This window comes from Typopeltis vanoorti, chromosome 16 (genome assembly GCF_054136105.1).
Source record: "Typopeltis vanoorti isolate ZY-2024b chromosome 16, IOZ_Tvanoo_1.0, whole genome shotgun sequence".
Taxonomy (NCBI): Eukaryota; Metazoa; Arthropoda; class Arachnida; order Uropygi; family Thelyphonidae; genus Typopeltis; species Typopeltis vanoorti.
The window spans coordinates 96958648-96980068 of record NC_143564.1 but is presented as its reverse complement, the minus strand read 5'-3'; the positions used below and the strand labels follow the sequence as shown (position 1 = coordinate 96980068).

General features: G+C 35.0%; 1 protein-coding gene across 1 annotated transcript; it reads right to left on the bottom strand.

Annotated features, from left to right (window-relative positions):
- Positions 1-534: 534 nt before the first annotated feature.
- On the bottom strand, positions 535-19414 carry LOC150098206 (trypsin-1-like). The gene is made up of 7 exons (XM_090406486.1): positions 19259-19414; positions 15063-15196; positions 13255-13355; positions 13034-13112; positions 9999-10188; positions 6613-6752; positions 535-771 (listed from the first exon to the last, which is right to left on the bottom strand). The coding sequence occupies exons 1-7, from the start codon at positions 19302-19304 to the stop codon at positions 616-618; spliced, it is 846 nt and encodes a 281-aa protein (XP_090262612.1). The 5' UTR covers positions 19305-19414; the 3' UTR covers positions 535-615.
- Between the last annotated feature and the right edge of the window lie 2007 nt (positions 19415-21421).

Sequence of the window (21421 nt, the reverse complement as noted above, 5' to 3'; positions counted from 1 at the left end):
TTAGTTGCTTCTGTAGTAATTCCCTTGACATCCACTTCCTACGAGTTACTTTCCACTTGGAAACCTTTATAGTCAAATTTATGGTTTAACTAACTTCTCGGACTTTCCTTTCCTTGTGAATTATTACAAATTGGTGATTTTGTTTTTCTATAGTTGTTTAACTACGATCTGTTTCTAGACTTTGAACTCTTGCAACGCCTTATTTTTGATTATTTATACATCACTATCTTCAGCTTAATGGAAAAAACACTTTTATGTTAAGTGTCAAAAAAAAAAAAAAACCTTCAAAACTTGAGAAAAAGGAGCTATCTTGAAAGCGCGTGTATCACTAGTTCTAATAACTATTTTGAAACAAGATAAGTTCTCTATAAACTTCTCGCGCATATTCAATGTATTTTCCAGCTAAATAGCATTAGTGATACCACTGTACTATGGAAGGTGTCTAACACACTATAATGAGATAAGGTAGGCAATATTCAGTTCAAATTAAAGTAATTCATGTGTACAAAGAAGAAGAGGAGGACGCAGTGTGGATCACATGTACAATCTCTGGGTTTATTATTACAAACTTAAAAAAGCACGAACATTTTTCATACTGCACAGGAATGACATAATTCAGAAAACATTATTTTCAAGCCAATCAATAAAATGAGAAACTCTAGTATATACTCCTGGAGACTCTGCACGTGCGCATCCATAACCCCAAGAGACAACACCTACAAGAAAAGCTTTACCATTGACTCGTTGAATTAGTGGCCCACCAGAATCACCCTAAAGGGAAAAAAGCAGTCGATGAGTTTAATCATATGTCTTTGTATTTAACAATTTTATTATTTTCAGTACACCATAAGCCACAACATAGCTATCGATAAGATATATCAGGTTTATAATATAAAGCAAATAAATAACATGTCCAAAAAAAAGTGTATTCCATTACAGCTTTCAAAGGAATATTTATCGGCTGTTCGTAAATGCAGTTACCAAGTTTTTATGTGAAAAAAAGAGATGTGGCCAAAAGTCTATTACTTAAAGTACACTTAACCATACAATAAAACAATGGTGCACCCAGAAAGGGGTAGGCCAAAGGGTCCTGGAACCCCCAAAGAAAAATGAAAAAACACCAGAAAAATTTCCAAAAATATTTTCCTAATTAAAATTCATTTTTTTTTTAAATTTATGTTGTGTCATGTCTTCTATTTCTATACTACTTGTGAATTAGCGGTCACATAAGGTGGGAATACCTTATCATCATCATCAACAACAACCATGGGTCCAATGCCCGTAGGTGTCTGCTGCCACTTGATATGATTCTTCCATTGAATTCTGTTTTGTGCAAAATGACTCAATTTGTGTATAGAGTTTCCACACCATTTGACGATGTCATCGCCCCATTCTCTGTTTGGTCTTCCTCTTTTGTTCTTTCCTTCAGTCATTCCAAACAGCAACGTTTTTAATTTTCTCTCATCATTCATTCTACATATATGGCCAAATAGACGTAGTTTCCTTTTGATTCTTTTCTGGATCAGGTTTTCTTTTGGTTGTATTCGTCTGTAAATTTCCTCATTGTTCACTTTCTGTATCCAGCTTATTCTCAAGATCTTTCTATAGTACTTCCTCTCAAATGCCGATATCCTCCTTTCAGATTCTCTCAGGAGTACCCAGGCCTCGCATCCATAGAGCATGCTGCTGAAGATACAGGTTTCTACAATGCGCAGTTTAGTTTGCATCTTTATAGCTCGGCTCTTCCATATTTTGTCCATGGCTTTCAAAATAGTTGTTGCTCTGGCTATTCAAATTTTTATCTCTTTCTTGGGGGCCAAGTTATGCGTCATGTGGCATCCAAGACATGTGAAGTGTTTCACATTTTCCAGTGACTCCTGTTGTCCGAATATCATTGTTTTAGTTTTTTCAAAGTTGACAATTAGTTCATAACTTTTTTCCTTCTGTGTATAGTGTTTGCAATATCTGTTCCAGCCTTGCTACGTCTTCTTCAATCACGACGATGTCATCTGCAAAGCAGAGGTAGTTTATTCTCATGTCATTTATTGAAATGCCTTCACCTTCTTCTTTAATCTTATCTAGTGTTCTTCCCAGATGTGTGATGAAGACGATTGGTGATATTGGCTCTCCTTGCCATGTGCCTTAACTAGTGGCAAACCAATCTCCAGTCTCACCTGCTATTCTGATTTTTGCTTGTGCTTGGCTGTTTATATCTTTCAGCAGGCGGATCAATTTATTGTTCACACCATAGGATTCCAAGACAGCCCATGTTATATTTTGGTCAATATTATCAAATGCTTTTTGGAGGTCCACGAAACAGCAATATATCTTTTTGTTCCTTCTTCGAGCTTTCTCTGCTATTAGTCTTAGTGCGAGTATTTGTTGCACTGTACTTCGATCTTGTCGAAATCCGGCTTGCTCATCCGGAAGATGTGCCTCTATATGGCCCTTCAGGCGCTCTGTTAGTATTTTTATCGGCACTTTGCCAAGATGAATCATTAATGCAATATTTCTGTAATTAGTGCATTCTAAAGCACTGCATTTCTTATGAAGAACAACCAAGACCGATTTTTTCCACTCTTCGGGGGCATACCCTGATCTCCATATTTGTTTTATAGTCTTATTCACCTCCTCTTCCAAGATGTCATTTTCAAAGATCTCTGCTGGTGATGAGATTGCTTTTAGTTCTTTGATTACTTCTGTTGCAGTATTATTTAGTTGATTTTGATATAGTTCGCTGCAATACCTTATAGCTCTCGGGAATCACGGCCGCTGTGTGAACGCAAGACGAACGAAGTAGCTCGGGCGGACTGAGCACTACTTCGTTTGCCCGAGCCGGCCAGAGGAGATCACGGATATCATGCATGGGCGATCATTGCAGATGCTCAATCATAGGTGGTATGCGAGCGATGCGTAGTGTGTATTCTCAAATCGTCTACTCAACTTGCCCCCCCACAGACACACCCAAGATTAAATCCTGCAATAAAGTGATATAATAGATTAAATTATAACATATGACCATACAATAAATAAATTGGACTTCACTGGACAATTATATTCATGTACTTGTCAAGCCCACCATAGAATACCTATTAATTGTCAAAGCTAGCTTTGGAGTGCACATGTGATAATTTCAGCTTGAATTGCTATTAGATTCTGCGGCATCTGAAGACGGCAACACAGGATTAAAGCAGAATATTGGCAGTCAACATGTAAAAATCCCCAAAGGTGCAATAAATTAACTATGTGAGTATGTTGCAATTTAGTATCTAGGACGAAAAAAAAAATAACATACACATACACACACACACACACACCCAAACTTTGTTAAGCTGTCAGAATGATGAACAATACGAGCAAATAAACATTTTGAGAATGAATTAGGTTGTTAGTTTCACGTTCGAGATTTAGGTCTGTTAACTGTTTTGGCACGATGGACTGATTCGACATGTAGTCCTTTATCCTTTTCTAGAATTTGCCACGATTTTCTGTATTAAGGAATGTTACTGAGCACTTGGTTCGCTCAATGTGATCTATTGAGTACCAGTGATTTTTTTCTTTTTCCCCTAAAAAAACAAACTATTTGTTTAGTCTGCGGCTAGGGGGCAGACCATAACGGGCCTGGAATATTATTGAGCCTTTGACTCGCCCATTTAGGACTTCTGGCAGTGGGTTTTAAAAACTTACCTGTTCCGTATGGTTTCAGGACATGTGTGTTTTGCAGGGTCATGCTCAATGTAGTCGCTTAGTGGGTTAGGGTGGGTAGCAACATTCGCAAAGAATTTTGCTGCTTTTCGGTTATGGAAGTTTTGATCTCACGGATATCGGCTTCTCGGTGAACCTTTCTGTTTCTTGCGAACCATGGTGTGTTAAATACTATTTGTAAAGATATGTTTTGAATTGTCTGTAGTTAACTACCATTTGAATCCGCTGTGTGACTCAACGAGCGTGAGCCATACATTAGGATTGGCCTGATCAGCATCTTGTATAGCAACAGCTGTTTAGCAGGCTACGACAATTAAGTAACGGATATAGCTGCTCCATTGCTCTATTTGCTTTTGAGCAGACATGATCGACCTCAGTTGTAAAGCGAAGCCTAGTTGTACCTCTAATTATTTGGCTACTGGTTGCCAAGATGTACAACATAACATGATGTTGTATAGCCATGACATAACAACTTCTCCCTCCAGGGACGCTCGTCTTCTTGTGAACAGCACTGTAGTGCTGTGGTCTGCATTAACATCAATTCGCCTTTTTTTTTTGAACCCATTGTTCTAGTATTGAGAGTGCGTTTTGCAGTTGCCAATCAAGGTAGCAATGAGTGGCCTTTATTTGCAGTGTCACCTGCGTAAAGGGCCATTGTGGCGACAATTCCACTTGGGATGTCAGTCACATAAGTAGTAAAGAACAAAGATGATAGGCGAGAGCCCTGAGTGATGTTGCATTCAGACAATCTAATTCACTGTAGCTTCACTCGGAGTTTGCGAACTTGGTTAAACACCAGTCCAAGTGGGAATCTATCCTGCAGGAGTTTGAAAAGAAGCCCATTCTACCATATTGTGTCGAATGCTTTGGCAATGCCCAGGAATATTTCCCCTGTGTTCTGCTTCCAGTTGAACCCTACGCTGATATTCTACACGACTCTAAGAATTTGTTGTTCTGTGGAGTGGTTCTCCCAGAATCCAAACTGCATATCGGGGATGAGAATTACTTCATTAGTGACTTTCTGCAGTTTAATTAGTGTTATCCTTTCAGCTATTTTTTTCCCTGATGGGTGATAGTTTCAGGAAAATGAGTGCTGCTTTTCCTGTTTGGGGATTAAGAGCACATCTGCTATTTTCCATCGTGCAGGAAGTAGTGGTGTCTTAATATTGCATTAATAATAGCAACAATGTGCATTATGGCTTTATGTGGCAGGCATTTGATGATTTTTTTAGAAATCCTATCTGGGCTTGGTGCCTTCCTATTCCTAAATTTGGTGATGATTTTACTTACCTCAGTAGGTGATGTCAGTTGGATGAGGGTTATGTATTCCGTGCGTGTTAGCGTATAACAGTGTCAGGTGTACTTTACTGATGAAGTCTAGATCCGCATGGATGTAGTTTGGATTACACTGCTTCTCTAGCCTTTGCGGCCACGTTCCTCGTGGATTGATGGAAAGATTTAAGGTCTATGCGTGGAGCCTTTATCATTTCCAAAGCGTCTGGTTCTCTGTGTTTAAGGACTGAAGTTTTGTCTCCCACTGTTGATTTCGATAGTTTTTAAGTGTATATTGAACTTCCTTTGTAGCCCGATTGAGCGCTTGTCAGTTTTCTATTAGGGCCGGGTTCTGTTTTTGATCCCATCCGGAAGTTGGTCAGAGTTTGTGCGCAGCTCATCCGCCGTGACAGCTGTTAATGCAGTTGCTATCTGCTTTTCTAGCTCATAATTAAGTCAATGATTTTTTCCTTCGAGTCGACGGTTGGAAATGGGCTAACAGATTCGTGTAGAGCGGTTGTTAGTTTTTTCCATTTGACAGTTGGGACCAAATCTGGGTTATTTTTATGTTGTAAGCCCAGTTGTAGTAAAAGATTTGGATCTCTTATACCAGATAAGAAATATTCTTTTTTAATCCTTTATCCAAGTGTAAGCTCGAATAAACACGAGCAAACAAAGCTTGCTAGTGACGTATCCTTACATCATGCGCAAACTTTTATTTGTTAGCACCTGGATAAAGGAATAAACAAAAATATAATTTTTGGCAAGTATAATTTACTATGTAACCAAAGTGAAAAAACTTTTCAGATTTAAGTCGTGTTATGAACCTCAGTAGCTCAGCGAAACCTACAATGTCCTTTGGTTTCGAAAGATCTGGACTTAAAATTCTGTCTAGGATACAAAGATCCTTTACAAGGGCTTTTTTTAACCGAGGATGGGTTAATCAGTGTCATACGGAAGCGAAAGGGGTTTTTCCTCTGGGAAACTCGGGATTTTCATTTCGCAAGATAAACAGACTAGTCTTGAACATAAGCTATTAACAGACAACAAATGATTATGCACATAGGATTAATCGCCCTAATGCTACAACAAATTCTTATTGTTAATTAACCTGCCTATTTTTTTATTTCTGCTGCAGGCTAAAAAATTCAAGTTTCATTAACCTTCTGGTTGAAACTCTCTTCCATCCTGTCTGGGATATTTAAGTTTCTCATTATAATAATATTTTAATAACATTAGAGCAATTAGTATGAAAGCTATGGATATAAAATTAAAGCAATCCGTTGAATATAACTTCTTATAGAAAATTTAGATTTGCTAAAGAGCAGGTTGATTTGCATAGGCGTAATCTCAAGAAGTAAGAGAATATAATTACAGTGAAATTGATCATGACCTAAAAAAATAAATAATGTTTGTAATTCCATGTTCACTTATAATATATAAATGTATTCATAACGAAAATGATTGAATGGTTAGTTATCAGAGATAATCTTTATCCATTATGTAATCTAAAATTGGAAGGGATTTGATTGGTCAAATGCAGAATGCAATTACTGCATGCTCAAATCAAATAAGTATTCTTATGGTTTTTCATCAATGCCATTTATATCATATATTTTCCAAAGCTTATAATACCTGACAGGAGTCCTTTCCACCTTCTTCATAACCAGCACAAATCATGGAATCGGTGATTTCAGAGCCATAGGCTTTCTTACATTCATCATTTGTTAATAGAGGAACATCTACAACCTGAAGACTGCCTGATAGTCTACCACCTAAAGTTTTGTTAAACACAAGTTTAAATAAAGAATACTGCCGTTATTTTATATTCAGTATAGCATTGCAGAATTTTTTTTCAAAAACTTTTTTATTATATATTTAAATATCTCTATGAAAACACACACACACACACACACACACACACACACACACACACACACACACACACACACACACACACACACACACACACACACACACACACACACACACACACACACATGGAAGAAATTAAAAGAATCAAGATGCTTGGATGGAAAGTATTTGGAAAATTACAGTCAATATTCAAAAGCCAATTACCACTATGCCTGGAAAGAAGAGTTCTCTTCGATGTATTCTTCCTATATTGGCATATGGCTCTGAAACATAAACACTAAATGCAAAGGAAATTCAAAAACTAAGAACAACACAATTTATTATGAAAATAAGTATGACTGGTATCACAAGACTGGGTCACAAAAGGAATACGTAGATAAGAAATAGAACCAAAGTCTTTGACATCATAGGAGGAGTGAAACATCTGAAATAGCAATGGACTGGACATATTGCACGAAGACAAGATAAACAATGGACAAATGAGGTACTGGATTGGATTCCACGAGAGGAAAAACGACCACGGCGCCAACCCAAATCGCGGTGGATTCATTATATTATCAGATTTGAAGGAGTGACATGGGGAAGGAAAGCGATAGTCAGGCAGTTTTGGAGTAATCTTGGAAAAGCCTTCATCCAACAATAGATTGACGGTGGTTGCTACTCACAGTTTCAAACAACTACGAGTATTGGGGTTTAAGATCACGAGAAGGGTCGCACTTGTATTTTAATCTTTCCCGTGTTGTGTATTATGGTCCATCGAGTCGTTTCCGACTCCTGGCGACTCCACGAACCTACACTCTCCATTCCGATCTGTCCCTGATTCAACATTCCATGAATCTCTCCCGTAGATCTTGCAAATCATTGATAGCCCTGAACTCGGTATTCTTAATAACTTAGTGGATATCAGTTGCCAGCCGATTTCCAAAATATTTATCACCACCATTACATCAAATTTCTGATATGTACCCTCAAAGGTATACAGAACATATGATAGTACTACATGAAAATATTACAGTAAAAATCTGTAAGTTACAGCCCAAAGAATTTAGGCTTAAAGATTCTGCCTATTCCCTTTGGGGAACAAAAAAAGAGTTAGTGATTTTATTTATTTATTTTTTTAAATATCCATCCCTGTTGAGATTCATTCCAGCCGAGAATTAACGGAGATTAAACGTTCTGAAAAGAAATCTGGGTCTAGCAAATACCAATATGCGTCAGATCGTTCAATAACATTGGTACACTGAATCATTCCATGATGCTTTTTGAGACATCTGGAACACAATTTGGAACAGTATGAATTATTCTGCCCAACTATTCAGTTACACTAATAAAACTACTTTTTGGTCTCTTCCGTTGTGTGTTTGGTTGTTATAGAAGGCAATGATCTATTATTATTGTTATTATTTGACACCTCCAGGGAGTCCAAGGACTCATCGAGGGAGGGCACCTGCTCTACAACTCTGTCTCCACTACTCAATCCATCAACTGACCGCAACGCCATCTACCGCCGACCACCATTACCATCAGTACTATGTACATTCCTGTTTTTTTTTGTTTTTTTTTTCCCTTTGGCAGTAATAAGATGCAGCGATTGTTTTGATGATTGGAGACAAAGAGAGTCCATTTTTTTTTTTTTACCTTAACTGATTTGTCTTACACTTTATGCATATGCATTCAAACGTGTAACAGATTATCTCAAGGACTTCGATTATCACAATATACAGTTTTGCTGTAAGTTGTATCATTTTCTGGTGAGGATCATCATGAATAGGGACTTCAATAGTGCATATTATTCCGTGATGTAAATGAATGTTGTTGTTTGTAAACGTGATAATTATTTTTTTTTTTATTATTATTACGTGTTCTTCATGCACATTACTGAGCTGTGTGAATTTCGGTTTGTGCTGTGCTTGTTGTATGTTTTTCGATATTCAATATCTATTCTCTCTCTCCGTCAAGCTTGTTCTACCGTTTCCTCCAATCGTACAGTTGTTTTATTTGATTGTCACGTGCGCTTATACGGAATTAGCACTCTCTTTTGCTTATGACAATCGTGTCAGTCAGCTTAAACAATTAATATTCTTTCTAACTGGTTATTCTAAGGTGTATTTATCAATCGATTTCTGGAGCATTCCTTATTAATACGGCATGCAACAAGTAAAACAATATAAGAATACAGGATATATGTTATTATGAGCTTTCAAGGTATACAGAAAGATTATGAAATGCATAACTTAACAACAAGTTCAGTAAAAGAAGATTCACTTCCTTAACTAAGTCTTTTTTCTATAGGCAATTTGCATACAAGAGCCTTGAGTTGAAATCTTGCCTGTGACATTATTTACAATTATGACCGTTCAAATAAGGTCCAGTTGGCGAGTGGATAACCTATCTGCTTTAACTACCTATAGGTCTAGTTTCAATTTGTGTTATGATTTTCATCGATTGACCACCAGCATTTGATAGAAGCCTGAAGTGACTTGGAAATAGTACCGTGTTTGGTTCTAGACAGAGTTGACTAGTTACCTGACGTTTGACACACTCATGTTGATAGGTGTGCTATAAGTTTACAAATTATTTTTTTATAATTAATTACAAATTAAATACAAATTTCTATTTTTTTAAAAAAAGCTAAGTAACAGTCTTAGACAAGAAGATTATTTCCCTGATAGCTAAATTTTTTTTGCCATAGAAGGAAGACGAGTTGCCATACGGAACACATCTGTTATGCGTCTATGTTCCTTATGACAATCGAATTGCTGAACTACTGCTATTATAGTAAGGTTTCAATCCAATATCGTCTATCTCAAATTAGCATTTAATGAAAAACCGAAGACATCCATTTTTAGATGCAGTTTAAAAGAGTATATGACAGAAGTATAAACTTAACGTAATATATGAAGCTAGTGTTAATAATGCACCAGGCTCATCATTAACACTATATAGTATATCTAACATAAGGCACATAAACATAATGTGCCTTATGTTATATATCTGAAAGGAGCAGCAATCTCCTTTCAGAAGGATATAATTTAATTTAATTAAATCAATAACAAAACTAAATAAGTTTTAGAAATATAAGGAAATTTTGTTTTCTAAAAATGTACATTATTATTAAATTAAAATTTAATTATCAAATTAAAAACCTTCTGAAGTTGATCCCCATCCGGATACCGTAGCAGTTCCACTAAAGTTTTGTAGCTTTTTGGGAAGGCAAACACCGTTCACGTATCCATTAGTTTCTCCAATCTTAATTGGAGTAGTTAATTTCAAAATAGCGATATCATTTTCAAAAGTATAAGCTTGATACGAAGGATGGACTATGACGTTGGATACCTAAATCATAAATATCGATAACAATAAAATTGATTGATTTGAAAATGCGGAACAAATAAACTCAAATAAATAAACAAATAAAATACTTAAAATTACATATATAATTAAAACAGATATATTATTTGATACTATTTCATATTCGTTCTTCATATCATTTATTTATCCGAAATACTTAATGTGTTTCTTTTAAATACCAGCAAGAAAGGGAAACTAATTTGACATCTTAACCTGTAAGTAACTAATGGAGCTTTTCTAGGTTCTATTTCATTTTGAAACAGGCAGGTAGGGTTTTAATCCCCACAACAAAAGAAAACCCCCCGTGAAACTCAAACCCCTTTTAGACAAAAAAATATGTAGTTAGTGACCAGGAGATGGCGACAGTTGTCAGTGGTACTCTCTCTCTCTCTCTCTCTCTCCTTTAATGCTCATAAATAATTCAGAGCCTTGGGCCAGCTCTAGTCCTGGCTATGTGAAGATTGGATGCCTATGATCTTCAAAAAGTTAGTTAAAAGTGCCTTGCCAACTTGCTTTGAAAAAAAAGACAGGCATTTTATCTGTAAGATGTAGCAATGTCTTCACTATGAGACCCAATTTTCTATTAAACTTGTAACCAAGTTTTCTCTCTGCGTTATTCCTAACAACGCCTCCATTTTTATGGAACGTGGTAAAACGATATTGTCTTATTATGCATTTATCTGAAATATTTGATGCTGTCGTAAAATTTTTGATCTCGTTGTATATTTCTTATTATCTTTTATTATCTACTCTCTTAATTATACTTATTGTACTTATCTCTACCACTTAATTTATCCTATAAGTATCAACATTCTCACTGGGCCGATCTTTAACTATAAGAATGATGCTAGTGGTTTGGGGGACAAAGGGAATACTAATGGTCAATGCCAACTCCCTTGTCTCTACACTGGTTCTAATTCCTTTTTTGGATTCAGGGAAAATTTATTTTTCACTGTGCCACCCCGAATCCTAGATTAACAAAGAATGTAGAATCAAGGAACCAGAAACATTTTAGCTTACAATCTTATATTACTATAGGTTACGTTTGCAGTCGTAGCCTCACCATAAATTAATCTCCCGCTGTGGTCCGTATTTTATGAGTAAGTGCAAAGAGAAGAAAATCAGGCAAGTCAAAAGTTAAACAAAAAGAACAAAACATTTAATTCAATTGATACATAGTACACATTTATGAATACTCTCTGATTAAATAATCTGCAATTGCTAAGGAATGAGCACTAATTTCTTAGATTCTCTATATCTATCTTAGCATGTATGACAAAGAACTTCATTTATGATTTATACTTGAAAGATCACACTTATTCATCAATATTAAAGAACATTTGTTAACTGAATTACTAATGTAGCTTCACGCGTTCTCATACAATTTCTCTCACAAAATTCTCATAACTTATTCCATCATTAAAAGACACAATTCCTAGAGTCCTTCCTAAAATTTACAGATATCCTTCTAGTACGCATTTACATAAAAAAAAAAAAAAAAACTAGACTGTACGTTACCAATTGCTGGGGAAATTAATTGGCCACCTCACATATCTCGTCAGGACATTTACTTTCGACTCCACATTCCTTCTGCTTTTTCTGAGGCATTCTTCAAGGGTTCGATCTGCACATACTTCTGCCTCCGAAAATAAGTAGACGTTATTCTCTGGTGAACTGGCTCAACATTGGTGAATATCTTCTGCTGGGCTGGTCGCCGATTGGTAAACTTTCGGGAAATCTACGGCAAAGTTCCTCAGTCATTATCTCGAATCCGCGGGGAACGAGGGGATGCCACGAGGAGGCTCCACACACCACGGCAAGACCGTACGAGACCCGGAGCGTAAGAGAGCACAAGCCTAAGAGTAAGAGGGCTTTTTCTTGCGCTGCACGACTTTTTAAATTGCGCGCCACACGTTAACTCTACGTCTGAGTAAAACGATCCTTCGGGTTTCTCGCACTTGCTGAGTTTAGAATGATCTATGGGATGGGGGGGGGGGATCGCCTGAGTTTTTTGGACACTTCCCTTCACTTATATAGTGAAACTGGTCTGAGTTGTGGCCCTTCTCATAATGCATAGCATTATATATGTCTGAAAGGAGGTGTGGTGTACTTTGCATTATGGAATACTAAGGCAATTGAAGTGAAGTTATTAGCCTCTGTACACAAGTAATCCAGCTGTGATATTACTTCACGCACAAACCTTTTTGTTGTTGTTGTTGTTGTTTGTTTGTTTGCTTACACTTGGATAAATGATTTAAAACTAAGAATATAATTTCTTGGCATCTTATGTTAAAACTTGGCATATATATGTATGTATGTATATGTATATATATTTATATGTTACACGATATATGTTATGTGTCCATTTTTTTTTTCGCCATCCTTTTAATAAACTAATACATAAGATGGATGAACTTCGCCAGACACAACACAAAATATACGTTACGTATATTTTGTGTTGTGAACTAGAACTTACATGAACTAGAAGTTCTGGGTTATTTCAATGTAGACATTTTCTATAACAACATGCAAGTAGTAAGAGATAAGATTTCAACATGCAAGCTGAGTGGTAAACTAGCAACATATCTCAACTAGCCTCAGTATAATAGATAAAGGCAATCTATAGATATTTCTGATGGACATCGAAGAATTCTCTGGTTTTCCGTTCAAGAACTCGGACAAGTTGTTCATGGAAAATAGTCCAGGATGGGTATCAAATGAAGAAAAATAGAATGGCAAAAATTGATGAAATAGCATAAAACTAAGCTATAACGTAAGGTTAAATTTGGGACAGCATTGTATGATAACAGTCGAAATAATTCAAAGCTACCTGGTGTCTTGAGGTATATTGTCTATTCTGATCTTGGTCCTGCAAACCCACAACCACATCATACACATTTCTGGTATCCCTATAAATAAATACACATACATATACATTTACACATGAATATTTATCCAGTTATTGCAAATCATATTTAATAACTAAAGACTGAATATTTTTACGAATAATTTTATATAAAAAAGAAATTAATACAGAATATTTACTCTTACCCTTCAACACAATGGGCAGCAGTGATAACCAAATTCTCATTCAATACTGATGCTCCACATATGTGAGCAGCGCCATACCAGGTCCTACGTTGCAATGAGACCTATAAAGAACAGTCAGCTTGTTATAAGCATGATAGTTTAGAATAATTTCGGAAAATTGTCTATAATTGTAACATTTACATTTTCAAATCAAAAGACACGAGACGCCTGCTGATATAAGTAAAAAGTGACAACGAAGACGTTTTGTTTATATTTGCACGTTTTAAAAATGAGAGTTTTCTTACCCTCGTTCGTAGTACTACATGAATCGTGGAATGCCTCCATGGACTATAAATGAGACCCAGTTTTCACTTGTACTCTTCCATTTTTGTAGCATAACTATTCACTTTGGAATACTAATACTTAATCGTTGCCAAATAGCGCGCATATTTTACCTACATGACATCTAACATTCATTTTGCAGCGCCCGGTTGGCCAGGTGATTAGAGTCCGCTTAGTAGCCAACGGGCTGTGAGTTCAAATCCCACTATGGCATAGATGTCTGATGTCGGTTAGGTAGTAGATGAATTTCATTGCCTAGTGTATGACAATTATCCTGCTTATTGGAGGTCACGAGAAACTTGTGAAGAAGTTCGATGTTTGGTTTCAAAACCACGTTTGCGTATTTTTTAACCCTCAGTCTAGTTACAGTTAAATCTTTTATAGGCCAAAAAATTTGAATATTTCATAGTCGCATCCATATTTATCCGATCAATGGTGTCCCTTGACATCTGGTAAAATAGTATATCTCTCGATATACTTTTTTTTTTTTTTGCGAGATGCACTGAATTAGAGAAATGTTGACCAGTTAATTTTTAAAGCCATTTTTTAAATGTTTTACCAATTTATATTCTGTAATCGTACTTAACAAAGACGGCTGCTTCAGTTAAGTTACAACTGAATTTCTGTTTGCGAAACTACAAATTTTCGATCTCAAATCCTCCCCCCCCCCCGAAAAAAAAAAAAAAAAAGAATGAGCAGGGCTCCTTCATTTTTAACTTTTCGTAGGGAATGATCAGTCTTTTCCATCCATCACGTTTCACTAAGGAGTGAACTCGACCTATCCATTGACAAGGCTTTAAGGAGAGAGCACAACAGAAAGCCTTAACATTCCCATTATTATCTGTAATACTGTAAGTTCTGCGGTCGAAAATATTTTCATCCTGTTTTTTTTTTCCATAGCCAGAATTTATGGAGATTTTCTTGCATTCTGTTTTTTTCTTAGAGATTTTTATTTCTTAATTAGCAAAATAAACAGAGAAATACCGATTGATTAATTTACATTTATGTAACTTATATTTCCAAGTGAAAATAGCAGAAACTTACTTCGAAATGTATTATATTTATAATTCGAATATAATAATAAATAATAAACAAACACAAGTTAATAAACAAACGCACCTAAGAAACACTGACTATTTATTAGATATCCCGTGATTTTAAAATGAGTCTAAGAATTTCTGAGTTCTTTCGCGCAGTTTTATCTACTTATAAAATAACTCAAAATGCATATCTGGTCAAAAATCTTTCTCATCTGAGCACGCCATATCGATTTCCAGAAGTTACGGCTGAAAGAGTTTCATTCCCTTTGGAGAATGAATATGTGTTAGTTTTTATTTATTTAATTAATTAATTTTAGTGTCTTGATTGATAAAACATATTGATTAAAAATAAGAACGCTTCCTTATATTCGTGCAAAAAGTTGAAGAAACTCCGGTCTTTAAGTCCACTTTTTTTCTTTTTTTTTTTAAATCAAAAATATTTGTTACCTGCCAGGGAATCTCGCCGAGCAGGGCAATACGACCTCCAACGATTCTGTCTCCATCATAACTAATTTTACTCTCGCCACATCCAGGAATGGAAAGATCTGATTTTCGAGAAGTCAAGGCATCTTTCGGAATAGCTAGAATTAAAATGTTCATAGTAGTTTATAGCATTAATTGAGGAGTGAAATAAATACATAAATAAAACTTAAACACACACGCACGCACTGTTAAAAATCGTTGCGATACTTGATAGCAACCATTCTTTTCTAAAACCTGATTCAAAGTACAAACGATTCATGCAAATTAATGAAAAAATAATAGGTTGGCAAGCCGTGAGTGCACGAAAAATTGCTGCATAATCATAGGAATGTGTCCATCGAAAATGGTGGTATTTCATGTCTAATAGTACTCTGTGATTTTCAACAATTTTATAGCTGTCCATTTTTTTTAAACAAAAGTGAACATATTTCTGTCACCGTCATGAACAGAAGTAACAAAAAAGAATACACTCCAAAAGTGACAAAAGAAGAATAAACAAGAGTGAATAAAACGAACGTGTATACTTAAAAAGCTCTGATATTTAGTTCTCTTCCTTTTCTTAAGATAAAATAATAACTCCCTTTAAGTGTGGTTATGACGTCAACTCAAAAAATAGTAGTACATATGCAACTTTTAGTCCAAGATAATTAGATAGAACCAAGTGCACTTTTTAAAGATTTAATTTGGTTTAGTCTGAATCTCTTAGATGTTGATCAGTACTGCAGCATATCATTTTCCATAGCTGTTTTATTTTTTCACTCCCTCAGGCTTTAAAACACACACACACACACACACACACACACACACACACACACACACACACACACACACACACACACACACACACACACACACACACACACACACACACACACACACATTCAGTAAAAGTCATTCGGCTCGCAGCCTATCGGGGTAATTTCAGATTAAATGTAATCATCACAAATTTCAAAATGAAATGAAGAGCTTAAAAGTTTAAGCCTATAAAGAAAGCTATGTGAAAAGTCTTAGTGACTACACACGAAGGAAGATGGAAACTAAATTGATTGTTTTTTTTTTTTTTTGGTTAAACGCGTATCTAAATAAGTATTGCAATGTTATTGGTTATTTGTATCCTTGAAACTGTTAATTAAATAATTATCAGCAGTTTCGGGTTTAACTAATAGAAATTCTTGTATAAATGTACTTATTTTTAAAAGTAATATATATATATATATATATACAGTATATGATAGTACAGTTGATGCTTTAAATTGCTTTTAAGTTAACGTGTTCACAGTGTTTTGAATATGCAATTGTTATTACATTGGCTCCTCCACAATCCGCTCTTTAGTTATTTGCAAGTAATGTTCATAATCAATTAATACTAACAGTTTTCAATCAATAACCCTCTAACTCACACAATGCCCTTTCAAACATCTTTTTAAACTCATCCTCTGATACATTCACAACTACCTCTATCAACATATTCTGCTCATTCACCATCTTGATCTCTTCAAGAGGAAAATCTGCACCTCACTCTCTTGCTGATCGAATTCTTATTCTTCATGAATGATGGAAGTTGAAAAATCTCGCCTCAAAACCACGTTATCTCTAGCCACCTATTTAACAAACTGCAAACCACAGTCTCTTAATCAGTCCTCATAGTCAGCGTTTGATTCCAGAAATCATCGTGGATAATCGCCTGTGGAAGCCCATTGGACAATATCTGGTCTCTCCAACTGCGATTTAATCAACGCATTGAGATAATGCCACAAACCACTTTTTTTTGGTTGAGATTTTAGATTTTTTTTGCAATCACTTATTAATCCCCCCCCCAGCCATTTAAACTCTAATTTATTTAAGAAACTTTATCGAAGGCTTCTGCAAAATCAGGAACTTAAGAAATATTACGACATGATCTTCGTCTGTCTTCAGTACTCTTCAGTAAATTGTTGAAGCAAGACTTCCCATAAAAAAAAATTCAAGTTGCCTTTGCGAAACATTTCCCAATCAGATTTGATATTCTACTTACCAACTTCTTCAGAACCTCCACTGTTCGCTCCCAAAATACAGATTGGCTGTAATTAGATATATCTATTTTGGAATCATCTTTATGTATCACCCTGCTTTCTATCCCTCCAGGACTTTTCTTGTTGGTTTCAATGAAAACAATTAATTAAAAAAAAACACTTTTCTTATTAGAGTATTCTCTTTAAATAAATGGTAACAACACGTCAAATCATGTTATTATTATTATCACTGGATATCAAGTTTACTGAAAAAGTGACACTTTCTTCAGCTTTCATACTATCTTCTCCTTCCATCCTGGCACTAGACACCTGTGTATTTCCACTGGCATAAAATGCACGTACAGAATAGTAATCCAATAATTTTGATATATCTGGTTTATTCTAATTGTTCCCCATCTCTAGCATCAATGATCTCTGCTTCCGCAGTCACTTTTTTTACTAGATCATAATAACTACTGAAACTCTTAGAATAATTTTAACTTGCGCAACAGTCTTCTTTCATGTACTAATTTTTCTTTCTTACCACATTTGTCACTTTCTTAACCTGCACTTTATATTGATCACGAAGTTGCTTACTTCCTTCTTTTTTTTTTTTACCACTTCCTTCTTATGTGCCACCTGTTAACTTTCATCACCGAACGCGATGCAGTCCGATATCCTTCTCTTCAAGTAACGTAACAACTTCTAGTTGTTAGATTTACATGAAAGTTTACTAACCATCGAGTGATGATCAGTTGCGATGCTTGCCTGGTTGAAATCAAGTGCTGTAGCCCATTCTGTTATAATGAGCCTTGGTAGAGCTTCTGCTACTAATGGCTTACGCAAAAAGTTAAGCAAGTTTGAGCGCAGTTAGTAGTTGGAAGGGAAATAATCGTTCGATGCTGTTGGCACACTCTCCCTCGATGAGTCTTTGGACTGCCTGGAGGTGTCACATAATAATAATAATAATAATAATAATAATAATAATAATAATAATAATAATAATAGTAATAATAAAATTATTACATTACACCTTCATGGAGTGCCAACACATCGCAAGAAATTACTACACACGCTATTTGACAATCCATCCAACTACAGTCCCATTAAATATTTATTACCTATAGTAGGAGCATTCTTTAATGTCATCTTTTCTGAATAATAGACCCTGATTGTACATCTCTCGGTAAATTCGATTTTTTCAATTTATATTAAGTAGGCATTCTTTAATAATTCGAAATCAGTACCGTTTTTGTGAAGGTTTCCGGAAAACACTCAAAAAACAGAGAACCACTTTGAAATGCTTTGATCAATTATCGGTGATTAGGTAAGAATAAAAAACAATGATGAAATCTCTCGTGGTGTTAATTTACTTATTTATATATTATATAATAATTTATCTAGGTAGCAAAAGTTTATTATTTTGAACACCATGTTTCGGCAATTAATAGTATTTGTTATACCGCAGCCTAATTTCCGTTTTGAACGAGGTTTCACTTTCCCATGCCTTCTTGAGAAAGTGTTCCGAAACGGCTTGCCGGCACATTTCCCCATCCCCCATTACAGCAATACCGAGATCATATTCTCATTAAGAACGATAACCGGAAAGTACTAAACGCAAACAGAAATTTAAAATAATTTAATTGTTAGAAAATGAAAATCAGTGAAAAAACAATAATACTGAAAAAAGTGATTGTAATAGTGTAATTAATTTAAAGTTATATATTAATTTCATTTAAAGTTTTAATTAATTTAATTCATTAAAAGTTGTTTTCGGAGCAAACTGTTGTTGCTGGAAATAGACAGCTTCCATAAAGCTAGACAACCGGAAGAAAAATTGTTATTCATTTGATTCCAGTTGCTGCCTTGCGAAACTTCCCAGTAACTCTCATTATTTCAGACAGGCATGCTAGTTAGGGTTAGAAATATGAGATGGCGGTAGTTGTCTTTTGCACTCTCTTCATCTCTAAGCCTACAAATCGCCGGTAGCCATGAATCCTAACGGTGATCACCAAGGATGGAGACCGGCTGCCCACAAATTTCCAAAAGACTAAAAGGCGTAGAGGATTTATTCACTTTTCATCAATGGAAGCATAATGATGCAGAAAGAAGTTATTGTAATAGTATAATATTTAACTCTCATAGATAAAATTGGATATTTACTCTTACCTGAAGCCAAAAAAAGGCTACAAATAGCAACAACGAAACTATACATAGTAATAAATAAAGTGCAGTATGGAAAACACTAGAATATGTATGTTTTTCAGATTCCTTTTATAGTCTATTGGACATGGGATTTAGTACAACTTAATCCAAAGAAAGCTGCTGGATTTAACCAGAAAAAACTTGTCAAATTCTGTTACTATTTTATAAACTATTTTTAATCTTGTTCATATAACCCAACAAACTAATAAGATAAAAGGGACAATATAGATAATCACATAAGCTACTCTAGCGATAGACGTGTCTGAATACAGCATAATTCAGAATATTCGTATGTAGCGTCACCCACCTTTATTTATTTATATTAAATATTGCACGACCATGACTGCACATTGAATATCTTTTATTTCTTAATCCTGCACAAATATCAACTTGGTGTATTAAATCGTTGTAAATAATGATAACGTTAAGTATTTCATCCATAAGCAGTATATTTCAATAGGTTTTAAATGTCATGTCGTTCTTTATATTATCATCGCGAAATTTATAAGCATTACAAAGTAAATAGTAAAACATTCATCGACGAATAGTCAAAGCTACCCAAGGCCAATCAGATAGACAATGAGTACTGGTGCGCTTATACACAAAACAGTGCTATTACCAAAATTACTTTTCCGAAACCTAATATCTTTCTTAGATATTATAATAACTTTACTAACTGAATGCTTAAGAATGATCAGTACCTCTGTTTTGAATATTTCTTTCTGTTTCCCTTTCTCTCCCATAATTCCAATAACCTCTTTTGAATACAGGAAATGCATGTAATGTTATTACGATGTTACCTAATCACATGTTACTCCGATTTTGATTTGACAATATGCCTCTCTCTCTCTCTCTCTCTCTCTCACACACACACACACACACACACACACACACACACACACACACACACACACACACACACACACACACGGTTAGCAGATAATATAAATTTCACTGGGTGTAGTGGTCTCTCGCAAATGAATCTTGTAAATACATGAAGGTAAAAATAAATTAATTAATTAAAATAGCATTATCGATTAGATATTTGAAATTCGTAGTTCTCTGTACTAATAATCAAATCAAAAACGGGATAATATTATAATAATAGAATTGTAATAGAATGATTCATTAATATGTGTTATTTCTGAACGAATTACGCACATTGTGCAACAGGAGTATCCCTTCTGAAAATTAAAAACAAGCAAAAAAGCATAAAGAAATGAAAACTATTTTATTTGTATGTATGTAACACAGGAACTTGATTACTTTTTTTTTAGTTAATGAATATAACTATTTCTTCCAATAGTTTAGTAATTTTGAAACTAAGGTAAGCGAAGACCCAGAAATTTTGAATATTACTGATTCTGACGAATTACTGTAATTCGTTCAGAATTAGGGATATTATAGTAATTTTGAGTTATTAACTAATGCATCTGAATGAACAGGAAATGTTTTAATGGATCCAATATATTTCAATTAGCTAATCGGTAATTAAAGTCAATAGGATATAAGGAATTCTCGAAGTAACTAAGAACTCTAGAAATATACCATCTTCTAATTTCATTCTTTTTTCCTTTTTTTTTTTTATTCTTATGATAGAAATAAAACTAAAAAAAAGGTAATTTATTGCTGCTCTCAATATGATTGGTGAATTCGGAATTTTTTTTTTTTTTTTTTTCCAATGGTTATATTTACTATAGTGGCTTCGAAAGTGCACTCTGAGATACCTGTTCACATTTCAGAAATTCATTCTGCTGATTGCAAGCCATCATTAAAACTTACTTAAACCATTTAAATTAGATCGTTATAATTGGAATCGATTAAACTTTGAGGGGAGAACTGACGTTTAATAGCACGTGAAACCTTGTGGAGCACCACCCAGTGATCCATATGTTGAGAAACTTTGCTGGAATACATTGCGTGTGATGAGGAAGCGATATCCGAGAAAGAAAGAAGGGAAAAAAAACGTTCCAAAATTCACCAACAGGAGCGTTCTATGATGTACCGAATGTGTATGTAGCAATTTTTAAGATGTGTAGTAGATGTATAAGAAGGAGAAAAGCGACACAAGCATAAATAACACATTTTTATTCACTTCCATTATCACCCAAGGGCTGTATTATTCAA